Consider the following 14,226-nt stretch of genomic DNA (forward strand, 5'->3'; position numbering starts at 1 on the left):
GCCCAGATGATGCTGTTATACCAGCAGCTAGTCCACTCCCGAGCCCAGATGATGCTGTTATACCAGAGGTTAGTCCACTCCCGGAGCCCAGATGATGCTGTTATACCAGCAGCTAGTCCACTCCCGAGCCCAGATGATGCTGTTATACCAGCAGCTAGTCCACTCCCGGAGCCCAGATGATGCTGTTATACCAGCAGCTAGTCCACTCCCGAGCCCAGATGATGCTGTTATACCAGCAGCTAGTCCACTCCCGAGCCCAGATGATGCTGTTATACCAGAGGTTAGTCCACTCCCCCAGATGATGCTGTTATACCAGCAGCTAGTCCACTCCCGGAGCCCAGAAGATGCTGTTATACCAGAGGTTAGTCCACTCCCAGACCCCAGATGATGCTGTTATACCAGAGGTTAGTCTACTCCCGGAGCCCAGATGATGCTGTTATACCAGCAGCTAGTCCACTCCCGGAGCCCAGATGATGCTGTTATACCAGAGGTTAGTCCACTCCCGGAGCCCAGATGATGCTGTTATACCAGAGGTTAGTCCACTCCCGGAGCCCAGATGATGCTGTTATACCAGCAGTTAGTCCACTCCCGGAGCCCAGATGATGCTGTTATACCAGCAGCTAGTCCACTCCCGGAGCCCAGATTATGCTGTTATACCAGAGGTTAGTCCACTCCCGGAGCCCAGATGATGCTGTTATACCAGCAGTTAGTCCACTCCCGGAGCCCAGATGATGCTGTTATACCAGCAGCTAGTCCACTCCCGGAGCCCAGATGATGCTGTTATACCAGAGGTTAGTCCACTCCCGAGCCCAGATGATGCTGTTATACCAGAGGTTAGTCCACTGCCGGAGCGCAGATGATGCTGTTATACCAGCAGCTAGTCCACTCCCGGAGCCCAGATGATGCTGTTATACCAGCAGTTAGTCCACTCCCGGAGCCCAGATGATGCTGTTATACCAGAGGTTAGTCCACTCCCGGAGCCCAGATGATGCTGTTATACCAGCAGTTAGTCCACTCCCGGAGCCCAGATGATGCTGTTATACCAGCAGTTAGTCCACTCCCGGAGCCCAGATGATGCTGTTATACCAGAGGTTAGTCCACTCCCGGAGCCCAGATGATGCTGTTATACCAGCAGTTAGTCCACTCCCGGAGCCCAGATGATGCTGTTATACCAGCAGTTAGTCCACTCCCGGAGCCAGATGTATGATCTCATTAGTGCAGAAGGAGAATTGGGGCTATATTTAACCTTGATGAAACAGCAGCTATTATAGTTTTGTGCAGCAAACATGCTAGCACTGCATTATTATGATGTGGCTGTTCCATGCTACAGCATGTATTGATAGCATGAGTTAAAGCCTCCCCTTTGCTGTGGAAAATTACAAATCCAATATTTTCCGTGCATTGAAAACCAGGGCTTGGAAGGGATTCTATTTTTTTATCACCAGAGCCTGGCTCCCTTGGTATGTAGTGGAGAAAACAGTCTTTGTCTTGAGTCAAAATTCATAGACTTGGAATTGGTTGTCTTTAAAAATAAATGTGTCTCAGTTGCATGTGTGTATTAGTCAATATATCAGGTCTGTGGTATGTCAGGTTTGTAAGCTAAGGAGTGTGTGGTTGTTATTGTTTAGGCCATGGGCTGGCTTTAAGAGAGGCTGTGGTACTGTATATGAGGACTAGCAGTGCATGGGAATCTACTCTGACATTTTCTTATATGCCTATCTCTTAAGCCTCTTCAAAGGCAGAGGGAGGAGAACACATTCAATTAAAAAAGGTACTTCAAGCCTGCAGAAAAACATTATATGATTAGACTATGAAACAATGCCACAACAGCCTCATGTCAATTCCTGCCACATGCAGTAGTTTCAGCCTCATCTGTCACTAGTTATTCCAAGCAGATGGAATGCTTTACCTTCACACAGACATACACCTGCTGTAGTAGAGTCATTATGCTGGTGTTGCCCCTGGCCCCAGAACAAACACATCCATCTGATGTGTGCACAGACCAAAGGGGAAGGCCATGAACGGATGGATGGAGGGAGGGATGATTCATTGATGGATGGATAAGTGGTTGAATTGAAGCATGATAGACGGGTAGAGAAATGTGTAGTGAATGGTTGGCTTGATGGAGGAAAGATGCTGAGATGCCTTTAAACCAGTGTTGTGTAACATGCAGCATTGAACTTGAAAATAATACTGGAAGATCACAGAAGCGTGAAATGAGTCAGGTGTGTCTCCAGACTGTTCTCTTTTTACCAATCCACTCCAAAGGTCAGTCTTTCTAGTTTTATGCAGCAACAATGCTGTGGTGTTTCAAGGCTTCCAAGAGATTTATTTGAGGGTTAGGCCCCTATTTATTCGACAAGCTCTAGTACTGCATTCCTTTTCAATGGTTGTTTCTTTCATTTTCTAATTTTGCATGCTGAAAACAAGAGCAGACCACCCTGTGAAAAAAAACGAACACTTTCAGCAACATGTTCATTTTCTAATAAAGAAGTCAGTCAGGTGAAGAGGGGAGAGGAGGAGCACAGTCCACGCAGGGCAAAGCGCTTGAGGAATCAGCCAGATGGTGTGGGACAGTGGAGTTGTTATCAGTAGAGTTGTTATTCAGGGTTCACAAATGTCCACTCCACTTAAAACAAACATTTATAGGAGACAGAGATAAGGAGGGACATAGGAGCTTGTTTAAAAACGTTTGTACATTCCCAAGAGAGGTTTGTTCACCTATTTGTTGTGTAAAAATCTAATATCTACACCTTGTTAGACCAAGTACACGGTGCATTGTACATAGTGTTTATAGCCAGAGCTAATTTTCATCAGCCCCACAGATGGCCCTATATAGCAGCTTCTTATAAATCAATTTATACTGCAGCGACCAGCGAGCACAGCCCTATGCTGCAACAACGCCTGCCTGCGTCCTGCATGGTGGTAGGAGGTATTTGTCCATTAAGAGCAGTGGCCGGTGCACTGATTTCCCCCATTAGTTCTAGTTGATTAACCAAGCAGATACATTGAGTCCAAGGAGAAGTGAAGGGCACAGAGAGGCAGAGAGCACTGCCATGGGAACGCACATCCCACACGGCTGTCATTTATTCAAATAGTCACCATTTATTTTCCTAGTTATATAGATTAATGCTTCTTCACAACCTTACAAGTAATAGTTCATCTTCTACACATGAACTCCCTTGAATTCTCTATTACTCCACCATCACATCTACATTCTACAATATTCTGATTCATCCATTCTCTCTCTCTCTCTCTCTCTCTCTCTGCTTGGTAGCTATTATTTTGAGATCTGATCATGTTGGAGGAGGCACTCTTTCCTCTGGTCCCCCAAAAATATATCCCCATGCCCCAGGGCAGTGATTGGGGACAATCCCCTCTGTAGAGGGCCTTCTTTCGGATGGGACGTTAAACAGGTGTCTTGACTCTGGTCACTAAAGATCCCATGGCACTTATCGTAAGAGTAGGGGTGTTAACACCGGTGTCCTGGCTAAATTTCCAACCCACATAGCATCATGGCCACCTAATCATCCCCAGCTTCTAATTGGCTCATTCATCCCCACTCTACTCCCCTGTAACTATTCCCCAGGTCATTGCTGTAAATGAGAATGTGTTCTCAGTCAATAAATGAATAAATAAATGTCAGGCTATGTGTAATGTTCTATGACTGCAGGGAGAGATATGGCCTTATTGGACTATGTGTGTAGTTCACCTGGATGTCTGAATGTGGGAAGAGATTACTTCATTTGTCTGCTTGTGGTCTGCCTGGAGGCTTGATTGACTGTGTCCTAATCCTAACCAACCTGTTTGGTTGACTGTGTTCTGAGTTCTGGCCCTCACCTGAACTTACTCAAACAGACTGTTTGTCTTTCTAGGTTGACTATGTTCCGACCCAGAACTGACTGCTCTGTCTGTTTGTCTGTCTGTTTGTCCAGTCTGCTCCCAGTTCTCCAGAGGAGTGTACGCCATCTTCGGCTTCTACGACCAGAAGTCCATGAACACGCTGACCTCATTCTGTGGGGCTCTGCACACCTCCTTCATCACACCCAGCTTCCCCGCCGATGCCGACGTGCAGTTTGTCATCCAGATGAGGCCTCCTCTTCGGGGAGCTGTCCTCAGCCTGCTGGCCCACTACAAGTGGGAGAAGTTTGTCTACCTCTATGACACCGAGAGGGGTAAGAAACAGCCTGGCTAACAGTCTGACAGACATTGCATTGGAACACACATGAGATACTGTACTATACTGTACAAAGAGGCTCTCTGGTAAAGCCATAGCTCCTCTCTCCTCCACCCATGTCACCTCACATTAAGCCATGAAGTATATAATTATTTCCCCTCAGTGTGGAAATCCTCTGATCCCCAGTCCTCATTTTAAGAGTGATCTAAAAGCTTTAAATCTGGGCCTGTAATGATGCCTAAAGTGCTTTAGTGTCTGGAGGCTTTTCCTTGGCTTCCACATTAAACAGGCCCCTGGCTGCTTCAGTAAATGAGTCCAAGGCAGGTGACGTTCCTGTCTGTGTGACTGTTGCTGTGCTGTACGAGCTCCCTCAGAGTCAATACGCTACCAGCCTCTAATCCTCTGAATATCATTTAGACTGTAATTGGATTATATAAAGGAGCCACAACACAATGTGACTTTTACACGTCCTTCATGCCCCCCCCCCCCTTTCCCTCTCCACTGTACCCCAGCAGCAGCCACAGGCTGATGGAGGGAGCTAGCAGAGGTCTCCATCCTGCTCTGTGAAGGTCGACATCTGGAGAGTTCAGCCTTAAGACAGAACACTAATGACACTCCAATCTGTCAGGGTGGGATATTCCTGGTCCTGGACCAGGCTACTGTACTGTAAAGCTGGCTGTAGAGAGAGACATACTGTACTGGACCAGGCTACTTACTGTACTGTAAAGCTGGCTGTAGAGAGAGACATACTGTACAGGACCAGGCTACTGTACTGTAAAGATGGCTGTAGAGAGAGACATACTGTACTGGACCAGGCTACTGTACTGTAAAGCTGGCTGTAGAGAGAGACATACTGTAAAGGACCAGGCTACTGTACTGTAAAGCTGGCTGTAGAGAGAGACATACTGTACAGGACCAGGATACTGTACTGTAAAGCTGGCTGTAGAGAGAGACATACTGTACAGGACCAGGCTACTGTACTGTAAAGCTGGCTGTAGAGAGAGACATACTGTACAGGACCAGGCTACTGTACTGTAAAGCTGGCTGTAGAGAGAGACATACTGTACAGGACCAGGCTACTGTACTGTAAAGCTGGCTGTAGAGAGAGACATACTGTACTGGATCAGGCTACTGTACTGTAAAGCTGGCTGTAGAGAGAGACATACTGTACTGGACCAGGCTACTGTACTGTAAAGCTGGCTGTAGAGAGATACATACTGTACTGGACCAGGCTACTGTACTGTAAAGCTGGCTGTAGAGATAGACATACTGTACAGGACCAGGCTACTGTACTGTAAAGCTGGCTGTAGAGAGAGACCTACTGTACTGATCAGGCTACTATACTGTAAAGCTGGCTGTAGAGAGAGACATACTGTACAGGACCAGGCTACTGTACTGTAAAGTTGGCTGTAGAGAGAGACATACTGTACTGGACCAGGCTACTTACTGTACTGTAAAGCTGGCTGTAGAGAGAGACATACTGTACAGGACCAGGTTACTGTACTGTAAAGCTGGCTGTAGAGAGAGACATACTGTACTGGATCAGGTATTCTGTTTACAGTACCATGTTGTTGCTGTAATTAGATACTGCTGGTAGGAGAAAAGGCTGAGGCTAACAATTACACAGCATTTCTCTCCTGTGTATCATTTAGGGGAAAGGGGGGGATACCTAGTCAGTTGTACAACTGAATGCCTTCAACTGAAATGTGTCTTCCACATTTAACCCAACCCCTCTGAATCAGAGAGGGTCGGGGAGCTGTCTTAATCGACATCCACGTCTTTAGCGCCCAGGGAACAGTGGGTTAACTGCCTTGTTCAGGGTCAGAACAACAGATTTTTATCTTGTCAGCTCTGGGATTCAATCCAGCAACCTTTCGGTTACTGGCCCAATGCTCTAACCACTATTTACCATTCACTATAGTGTAAAGCTAAAGTGTAAAACATTTTCCATTTCTTCCTCTGGCTATAGGAGATCTTAGTTGTAGTCTTTATCCTCTGTGGCACATAGGAGGTTCCTAACACCAATACCATTGAGCTTTATCAAAACATAAGGTATTTTCTCAAAGAATAGACCATATTCTATACCACTTTAGATTTATAGCGATGGGGAGGGCTATTAATTGTATTGGGATCGTTTACTGGTTTATATAGAGTGCATTCAAAGTGCTTTTAAGCCTACATTGAGCCAGCTTTTACAGTGCGTTCAAGAGGTTTCCTTGCTGACTTGCATTAACTCCAGTATGGTGGGTACTTTATCCATCACTCACGTTGACAGGATTGTCAATGGTTCTCATCAAACCACTTTGTTCAACTTTCAACTAGAAAAAAAGATTGCTCACTTCTAACATATTTTCTCAAATAATTGAATAGGTTTATTTCAAAGCGGTAGTTTAAAAAAAATCTCCCCTCCTCACCACCACAGCACACAACCCTAACTGAGATGGTAATAGCTAACAGCCTTTCTTCATGGTGTTCCAGATGTTCTATCCCTTCCTAAACCATATTAAAAAAGTGCCAATTGCTTTGAAATTGGGGTTTGCCTGTCAGAAACATAAACATGGGTAGTGTTTCTTAGTGTCTGTGTATCTGCGGCAGGCCGTACCAGCTGATAATTGGTTGGCTGCTATGGTGGAGGAAAGGTGATTACGGGGTTTATTGTCTCTCTCGGGCACAATCAACCTTCCTCCATGTACCTCCTGATTCGCCCCTTACAGCTTTACTTGACTTATGGAGGCCCTTCCACCTGCTGTGTCTGGGCTAGATCGCTACCATCTGTAACACACTCCCCATTTCCACAGCATGACAAAAAAGCAGTAAAGAAAAAACATAACTCCAACCCGCCAAACGGATGACAGGAGTGGAGAGCCCCATCAAGTCGCTGCAGTGTTTGTGTCATAGGAAATGGATTTTCGGTCCAATGGGCCTTTGGCTGACAGCAACATTGGCACTTGAGCCACTGTCGTTTGGATTCTTACCCCACATGCTGTGCTGTGTATGCCTTACACACAGCTTGTGTTTGCTCTGAGGCAAGAAAGGCTAGAGAGCCCTCCTGCTCCTCCTGTTCCTACCAACCCTTCGCTGTTCTGTTCCCCACGTGGATCAGAACATAGTGTTTAGGCTCTACAGTGATCACCACTCATCTAAATTCCACCTTTTAAAAATGACATTTTAAATGGCACTTTACTATTGGGTAACATTGATATGGACTTCATGTTACAAAAAGAAGAGGAAGCTTTTTGAAGTTGGGGAGGCTCTCAAATTCCAGTGGGATGATTTCTCCATCACTGATGACAAAGCCATCAAACACACCCGAACAGAGACACCCAAACAAAAGGAACCAAGAAATCAAAGGAAGAAACATATACATAACTCTAGTGAGTCTAGTCCCTTCCCCTCTCAAGCTTGAAATAACAACAAAAGGCATGAAAATGGTAATAGTGAAGGATGCAAATCCACTCTCCTGGATCCCAGTGAGGTTAACCCCATCATGGCTCTAAGCTCTGCTTAGGCTCTGAGACACTGGGTTGTAATAGGGAGATTTGTTACTATGGCAAGGTACAATAACATAGCAATCTCCCGCCTACATTTTCACTGGGATTGTGAGACTGAGTGTGGAGGAAAATAAACACCCAGAGGTTCTGACCCCGCCTTCCATGTCCATGGAGCATTCCATTTCAAATGTGATTTGGCCTCTTGGTGAGTGTCTCTCACACCGGCAGTCATATTCTCCTCTTTTAACCTCATTGATTCCACCTCACCATCATGCTGGAAATGCCTAGAAAATCCCGTATCCATTGTTGTGTTGAATCTAAATCCCATTGATTTTGCTATTGAGACCTTGAAGAGTGTTTTGAGTCCTTCACCACTAGTTCTTGTTTACAGAAATGGGGTTTAGTTTGTATACCCTGCACCTCAAGTCCTTGAAGAAAAATGATCAATAAAGTAGTGTTTGAATGGAATTGATTTGTGCCTTTGACTCAAGATCTAGAACCCGTTAGTGTTTGTGTTTTGAATAATATATTGTTGAATATGCCCTAAAGCAGATACATTTTTTATATGAGAAATCAAAAACCCTTTTCATATAATATCCACAAACAGACACACACTGCCGTGAGAGGGTCTACTTTTTATTTGTAATTTTATGTGACTAACATACTGTGTAAATACTGTAATATTTATTGACTGACCTATTTCTTGTAGGATATAGGTCTTTGTAGTAAAATTTTTGTTGCCTTGCTTTGGAATAATCTTATGAAATCATCTTAACCAAAGACCACAATAGTACAGGCAAAATTACAGCTTTTCTCTGGTCCCCATGTTAACCCTGACAGTAGGGGAAGATAGGGTTTGAGGTGGAAATTGCATGTATGGGAGTAAAATCACAGTGCTCCCCTGCTGGAAGTCTCACTGGCTTCCTCTCTGCAGGGAAAAGTCTGATTAATTGCCCAGTGCTAAATGGCTGCGTTCAGCAGTCAGGCACAGGCTCATTAACACAGTGTGAGAGAGCTAGAGAGACAGAGAGAAACAGAAAGAGAAAGAGAGAGCGGCACAAACCAGGCGCTCCTGTCCTCTCCATCTCATTGATCTCCCTACTCCATCTTCACTTCCAGCCCGGGCCGGGCCTCGCTGTACAAATCAATGAGCACAGGCAGCCTGCTGTGGCTAAACGCTGTTTATCTCTTCTTCCCCATCACTGGCTCTGCCTTCTGTCTGTCTGTGTGGTCCCTCTCTCCCACTCTTGTTAGCTCTTCTTTGAAACTTCAAGATTTCAACTGGCTCTCAACTTCTCCAAGTCAAGTCCTTATTCTCTATAGGACCTGTGTGTCTCTCTCAGGGGGGCCCAACCTGACACGAAACATGGAGAACATTGGGTCGGTCCAATTTGGAGCTCTGTGTCCTTGGACGATTCTGTGACAGTAAACAAATCCTTTTTGAATGCCCAACTATATCTACTCTAGAGATAGATGATACAGGTCTAGCTTTAGATCAATTGAAGCTTTATGGAGGTACTGTACAGTGTGTTTTAAAAATTGCACGCTCAGTCAGAGTTCTCAGTCAGAGTATGAGATGAAGGTAAAAACGAGGTGGTGTATTGTACTGTATGGGTGGGTGGGCTTTTCATTTGTAAAAGGTGAGCCTGGTGTTGTTGTTTGTGTTTTTGTAAGGCTCTCTCTGTGTGCATGGACTGTGGGATGACCTCATTGGTGAAAAGCCCTGACTCATAGAGCATTGTGCATTCACAGCAGATGGTGACTCTACAGCTGGGGCATCTGTTCTCCCTGAGTGCCACTGCTCTCCCCCTGAACAAAACCAAGCCTGCCCACTCCGCCAGAGGCACCAAATGGTCACCATGTGTCCAGGCACATTCAAGCATGTAGTGGAATGGAAGGAAAATATTGTGATTGTGCTGTGCTGCTGACCACATGGAATAGTATGATAGTAGGCTACGATATTGTGCCACAACATACTGTTGCATAGGGGTTGGAACCGAAATATATAAAGTCTTGTTCCCATCTTTCATGATCTGAAATAAAAGATCTCAGAAATGTTCCATACACACAAAAAGCTTATTTCTCTCAAATGTCATGCACAAATTTGTTTACATCCGTTAGTGAGCATTTCTCCTTTGCCAAGATAATCCATCCACCTGACAGGTGTGTCATATCAAGAAGCTGATCAAACAGCATGATCATTACCCGGGTACACCTTGTGCTGGGGACAATAAAAGGCCACTCTTATAAGGGCACAGAACAAGACCAGATGCAGACACGGGAGGCAGATGGTTCAAGTCTCTGATATTTATTAGTATCCAAGGGGGAGGCAAGAGAATGGTCAGGCAAAAGATCATAACAAGGTCAGAGTCCAGGAGGTACAGAGTGGCAGGCAGGCTTGAGGTCAGGGCAGGCAGGTTCAGAGTCAAGGGAGGCAAGGGTCAAAAACCAGGAGGACTAGCAAAACACAGAGAAGTGGAAAAAGCAGGAGCACAGAGTAACACGCTGGTTGACTTGACAAAACAAGACGAACTGGCACAGACAGACAAAACACAGGTATAAATACCCAGGGGATAATGGGGAAGATGGGTGACACCTGGAGTGGGTGGAGACAAGCACAAGGACAGGTGAAACAAATCAGGGTGTGACAACTCTAAAATGTGCAGATGTTTAGTGTTTTGAGGGAGCGTGCAATTGGCATGCTGACTGCAGGAATGTCCATCAGAGCTGTTGCTAGAGAATTAAATGTTATTTTCTCTACCATAAGAGAATTTGGCAGTACGTCCAACCGACCACACAACCGCATACTATGTATGTAATAGTAATCCACGCCAGCCCAGGACCTCCACATCCGGCCGATGACACTGTGGGTTTGCACAACCGAAGAATTTCTGCACAAACTGTCAGAAACCGTCTCAGGGAAGCATATCTGTGTGCTCGTTTTCCTCACCAGGGTCTTGACCTGACTGCAGTTTGGTGTCGTAATCGATCGTTGGAAAATGCTCACCTTTGATGGCCACAGGCACGCTGGAGAAGTGTGCTCTTCACGAATGGTGCAGCAATCTAAGGCACTGCATCTCAGTGTTAGAGGTGTCACTACAGACCCTGGTTCGATTCCAGGCTGTATCACAACCGGACGTGATTGGAAGTTCCATAGGGCGGCTCACAATTGGCCCAGCGTTGTCCGAGTTAGGTTTTGGCCAGGATAGGCTGTCATTGTAAATAAGAATTTGTTCTTAACTGACTTGCCTAGTTAAATAAAGGTTAAATAAAACATTCACGGATGAATCCCGGTTTCAACTGTACCCGGGCAGATGCTGATGTCAACATTGTGAACAGAGTGCCCCATGGTGACAGTGGGGTTGTTGTATAGGCAGGCATAAGCTATGGATGGCAATGTGCTGGACATCATGTTATGACATGCATTATTTGAATTAGGCCCACATAATTATACCTGCAGAGGAGCAGCGTCTATACAGGAACTTTGAATGTCTTTGAACTTGCCACAGTTGTCTTTACGCTGGACCAGAGCTAGCCAACAAGCTTGTGTGTGCAGAGCAACAACAGACTTAAAAACACTTCTTATCTTTTTGTAGTTAATAAATCCATTATTCTCTAATTAGCAAAAATCTCTCTCCCTATCTTCTGAATCATGCTAGTAAAGGCCTGGTGTGTAATGTCAGTACAGTAGACTATGCTTCGGAGGGCAGGTAGCCTAAACACCTACAAACACTGGCAAAGATTTTCAGCTGGCAGACAGACACTGGAAGAAGTTTCTACATGACAGAGTGAGGGCTTTCCATAGGTACTTTGTTGCCGTTTTACTGTGGGACTGGAAAAATGTCAAAAACGTAAAAAAAATGTACTAAACCTCTCTGGGATATGTGGGACGGTAGCGTTCCACCTCGCCAACAGCCAGTGAAATTGCATGGCACCAAATGCAAAACAACAGAAATCCCATAATTAAAATTTCTCAACATACAAGTATTTTACACCATTCTAAAGACAGATTTATTTTAAATCCAGCCACAGTGTCCGATTTCAAATAGGCCTTATGGCGAAAGCACACCAAACGATTATGTTAGGTCAGCACCAAGTCACAGAAAACCATAAAGCCATTTTCCAGCCAAGGAGAGCCCTCACAAAAGTCAGAAATAGCGATTAAATGAATCACTAACCTTTGATGATCTTCATTAGATGGCACTCCCAGGACTCCATGTTACACAATAAATGCGTGTTTTGTTTGATAAAGTTCATCTTTATGTCCAAAAACCTCCTTTGAAATTGGTGTTTTATGTTCAGAAATGCATTGTCTCAAACAAACATCCTGTGAAAGTGCAGAGAGCCACATCAAATTACAGAAATACTCATAATAAACATTGATAAAAGATACAAGTGTTATGCATGGAAATATAGATAAACTTCTCCTTAATGCAACCGCTGTGTCAGATTTCAAAAAAGCTTTACGGCGAAAGCACACCTTGCGATTATGTTAGGTCACCGCCTAGCCACAGAAAAACATACAGCGATTTTCCAAAGAAGGAGAGATGTCACAAAAGTCAGAAATAGCATTATAAATATTCACTTACCTTTGATGATCTTCATCAGAATGCACTCCCAGGAATCCCAGTTCCACAATAACTGTTTGTTTTGTTCGATAAAGTCCATAATTTATGTCCAAACACCTTATTTTTATTCGCGCGTTTAGTTCACAAATCCAAACTCACGAGGCGCGGGCAAGCCCAGGCAAAAGTTCAGACAAAAAGTTACATTACAGTTCGTAGAAACATGTCAAACGATGTATAGAATCAATCTTTGGGATGTTTTTATCATAAATCTTCAATAATGTTTCAACCAGAGAATTCCTTTGTCTTTAGAAATGCAATGGAACGCAGCTAACTCTCATGGGCGTGAGCGAGACTGAGCTCATGGCACTTTGCCAGACCTCTGGTTGAAACAGCTCTCATTCTCTCCAGCCTTCAGAGTAAAAGCCTCAAACAAGGTTCTAGAGACTGTTGACATCTAGTGTAAGCCTTAGGAAGTGCAATATGACCCCATAGACACTGTATATTCGATAGGCAATGACTTGAAAAACTACAAACCTCAGATTTCCCACTTCCTGGTTGGATTTTTCCTCAGGGTTTTGCCTGCCATATGAGTTATGTTAGACTCACAGACATCATTCAAACAGTTTTAGAAACTTCAGAGTGTTTTCTATCCAAATCTACTAATTGCATATTCTAGCTTTTGGGCCTGAGTAGCAGGCAGTTTACTCTGGGCACCTTATTATCCAAGATACTCAATAATGCCCCCCAGTCCCAAAGAAGTAAACTGGTTCCCATGCTTTTAAAATAACAATTATGTTCCAGAACAGTAGAGATCACTTTAGTTCTTGGTTCTGTTGCTGTTCCTCAAAAATGCCATTATTTTCCAGTTATGGTTTTGGGCCTCGTTTCCCAATTGCGATGTACAATGCACTCTGAAATTTCAGACCCCTTGAATTTTTCCACAATTTGTTATGACACAGCCTTATTCTAAAATTAATAAAAATGTTGTTTCCCCTCATCAATCTACACACAATACCCCATAATGACAAAGCAGAACAGGTTATAAAATTGTGCAAATTTATTACAAATAAAAAAACGTAAATATCATATTTACATAAGTATTCAGACCCTTTCCGCAGTCCTGTGTTGAAGCACCTTTGGCAGCGATTACAACCTCGAGTCTTCTTGGGTATGACGCTACAAGCTTGGCACATATGTACAGTATTTGGGGAGTTTCTCCCATTCTTCTCTGCAGATCCAAGTTGGATGGGGAGCATCGCTGCACAGCTATTTTCAGGTCTCTCATTATGGGGTATTGTGTGTTGATTGATGAGGAAAGAAATGTATTGTATACGTTTTAGAATAAGGATTTAACGTAACAAAATGTGAAAGAAGTCAAGGCGTCTCAATACTTTCCGAATGCGCTCTCACTTTATGATGATTCTTACCAGATGCATCATTATATACAAGGCAACTTTTTAAGAGTGTTTTCCAAACAAGCACGTATAGAGAAACCGTGTCATTAGACCATGTGTTGATACTAATGGGGTCTAAAGAAAAGCAGCGCTGCTCTCAGATCAGCTTTCTCTATCCAAATCTTACCTTATAATATAATTATTCAACAATACTGACAATGGATCAGCTCCTAGAGAGATATTACCACCTATGGCTGTATATAGGCTATTGAGGCGGCATTTTATGTTTACTCAATAATAATGCACTGAATCACAAATTGGGCACATCTTTGTTGTCACATGTTGTCACATATCATGAAACACATTGAGCCAGAAATTACAAATAGTAGCCTGATTTCAATATGATTAATGATAAACAGTTGAAGTCGGACGTTTACATACACCTTAGGCAACTACATTTAAACTCAGTTTTTCACAATTCCTGACATTTAATCCTGGTAAAAATTCCCTGTCTTAGGTCGGTTAGGATCACCAATTTATTTTAAGTATGTGAAATGTCAGAATAATAGTAGAGAGAATGATTTATTTCAGCTTTT

The 14,226-nt window shown here is 43.9% G+C and overlaps 1 protein-coding gene across 6 annotated transcripts in view; it reads left to right on the forward strand.

The window, feature by feature from the left end:
• The window catches only part of LOC110533760 (glutamate receptor 3), a 105,642-nt gene that overhangs the window by 33,783 nt on the left and 57,633 nt on the right, over positions 1-14,226 (forward strand). For all 6 annotated transcript variants that reach the window (XR_016483685.1, XR_016483686.1, XM_090186503.1 and 3 more), the window contains exon 3: positions 3,936-4,175. Coding sequence is in view for 4 of the 6 variants with exons in the window: in XM_090186503.1 (XP_090042629.1) it covers positions 3,936-4,175 (240 nt within the window). In the remaining 2 variants the exon portion in view is untranslated. The remainder of the gene's footprint in view (positions 1-3,935; positions 4,176-14,226) is intronic.

The sequence above is a fragment of the Oncorhynchus mykiss genome, chromosome 10 (assembly GCF_057628025.1).
Source record: "Oncorhynchus mykiss isolate SJ-2025 chromosome 10, ASM5762802v1, whole genome shotgun sequence".
Classification (NCBI taxonomy): domain Eukaryota; kingdom Metazoa; phylum Chordata; class Actinopteri; order Salmoniformes; family Salmonidae; genus Oncorhynchus; species Oncorhynchus mykiss.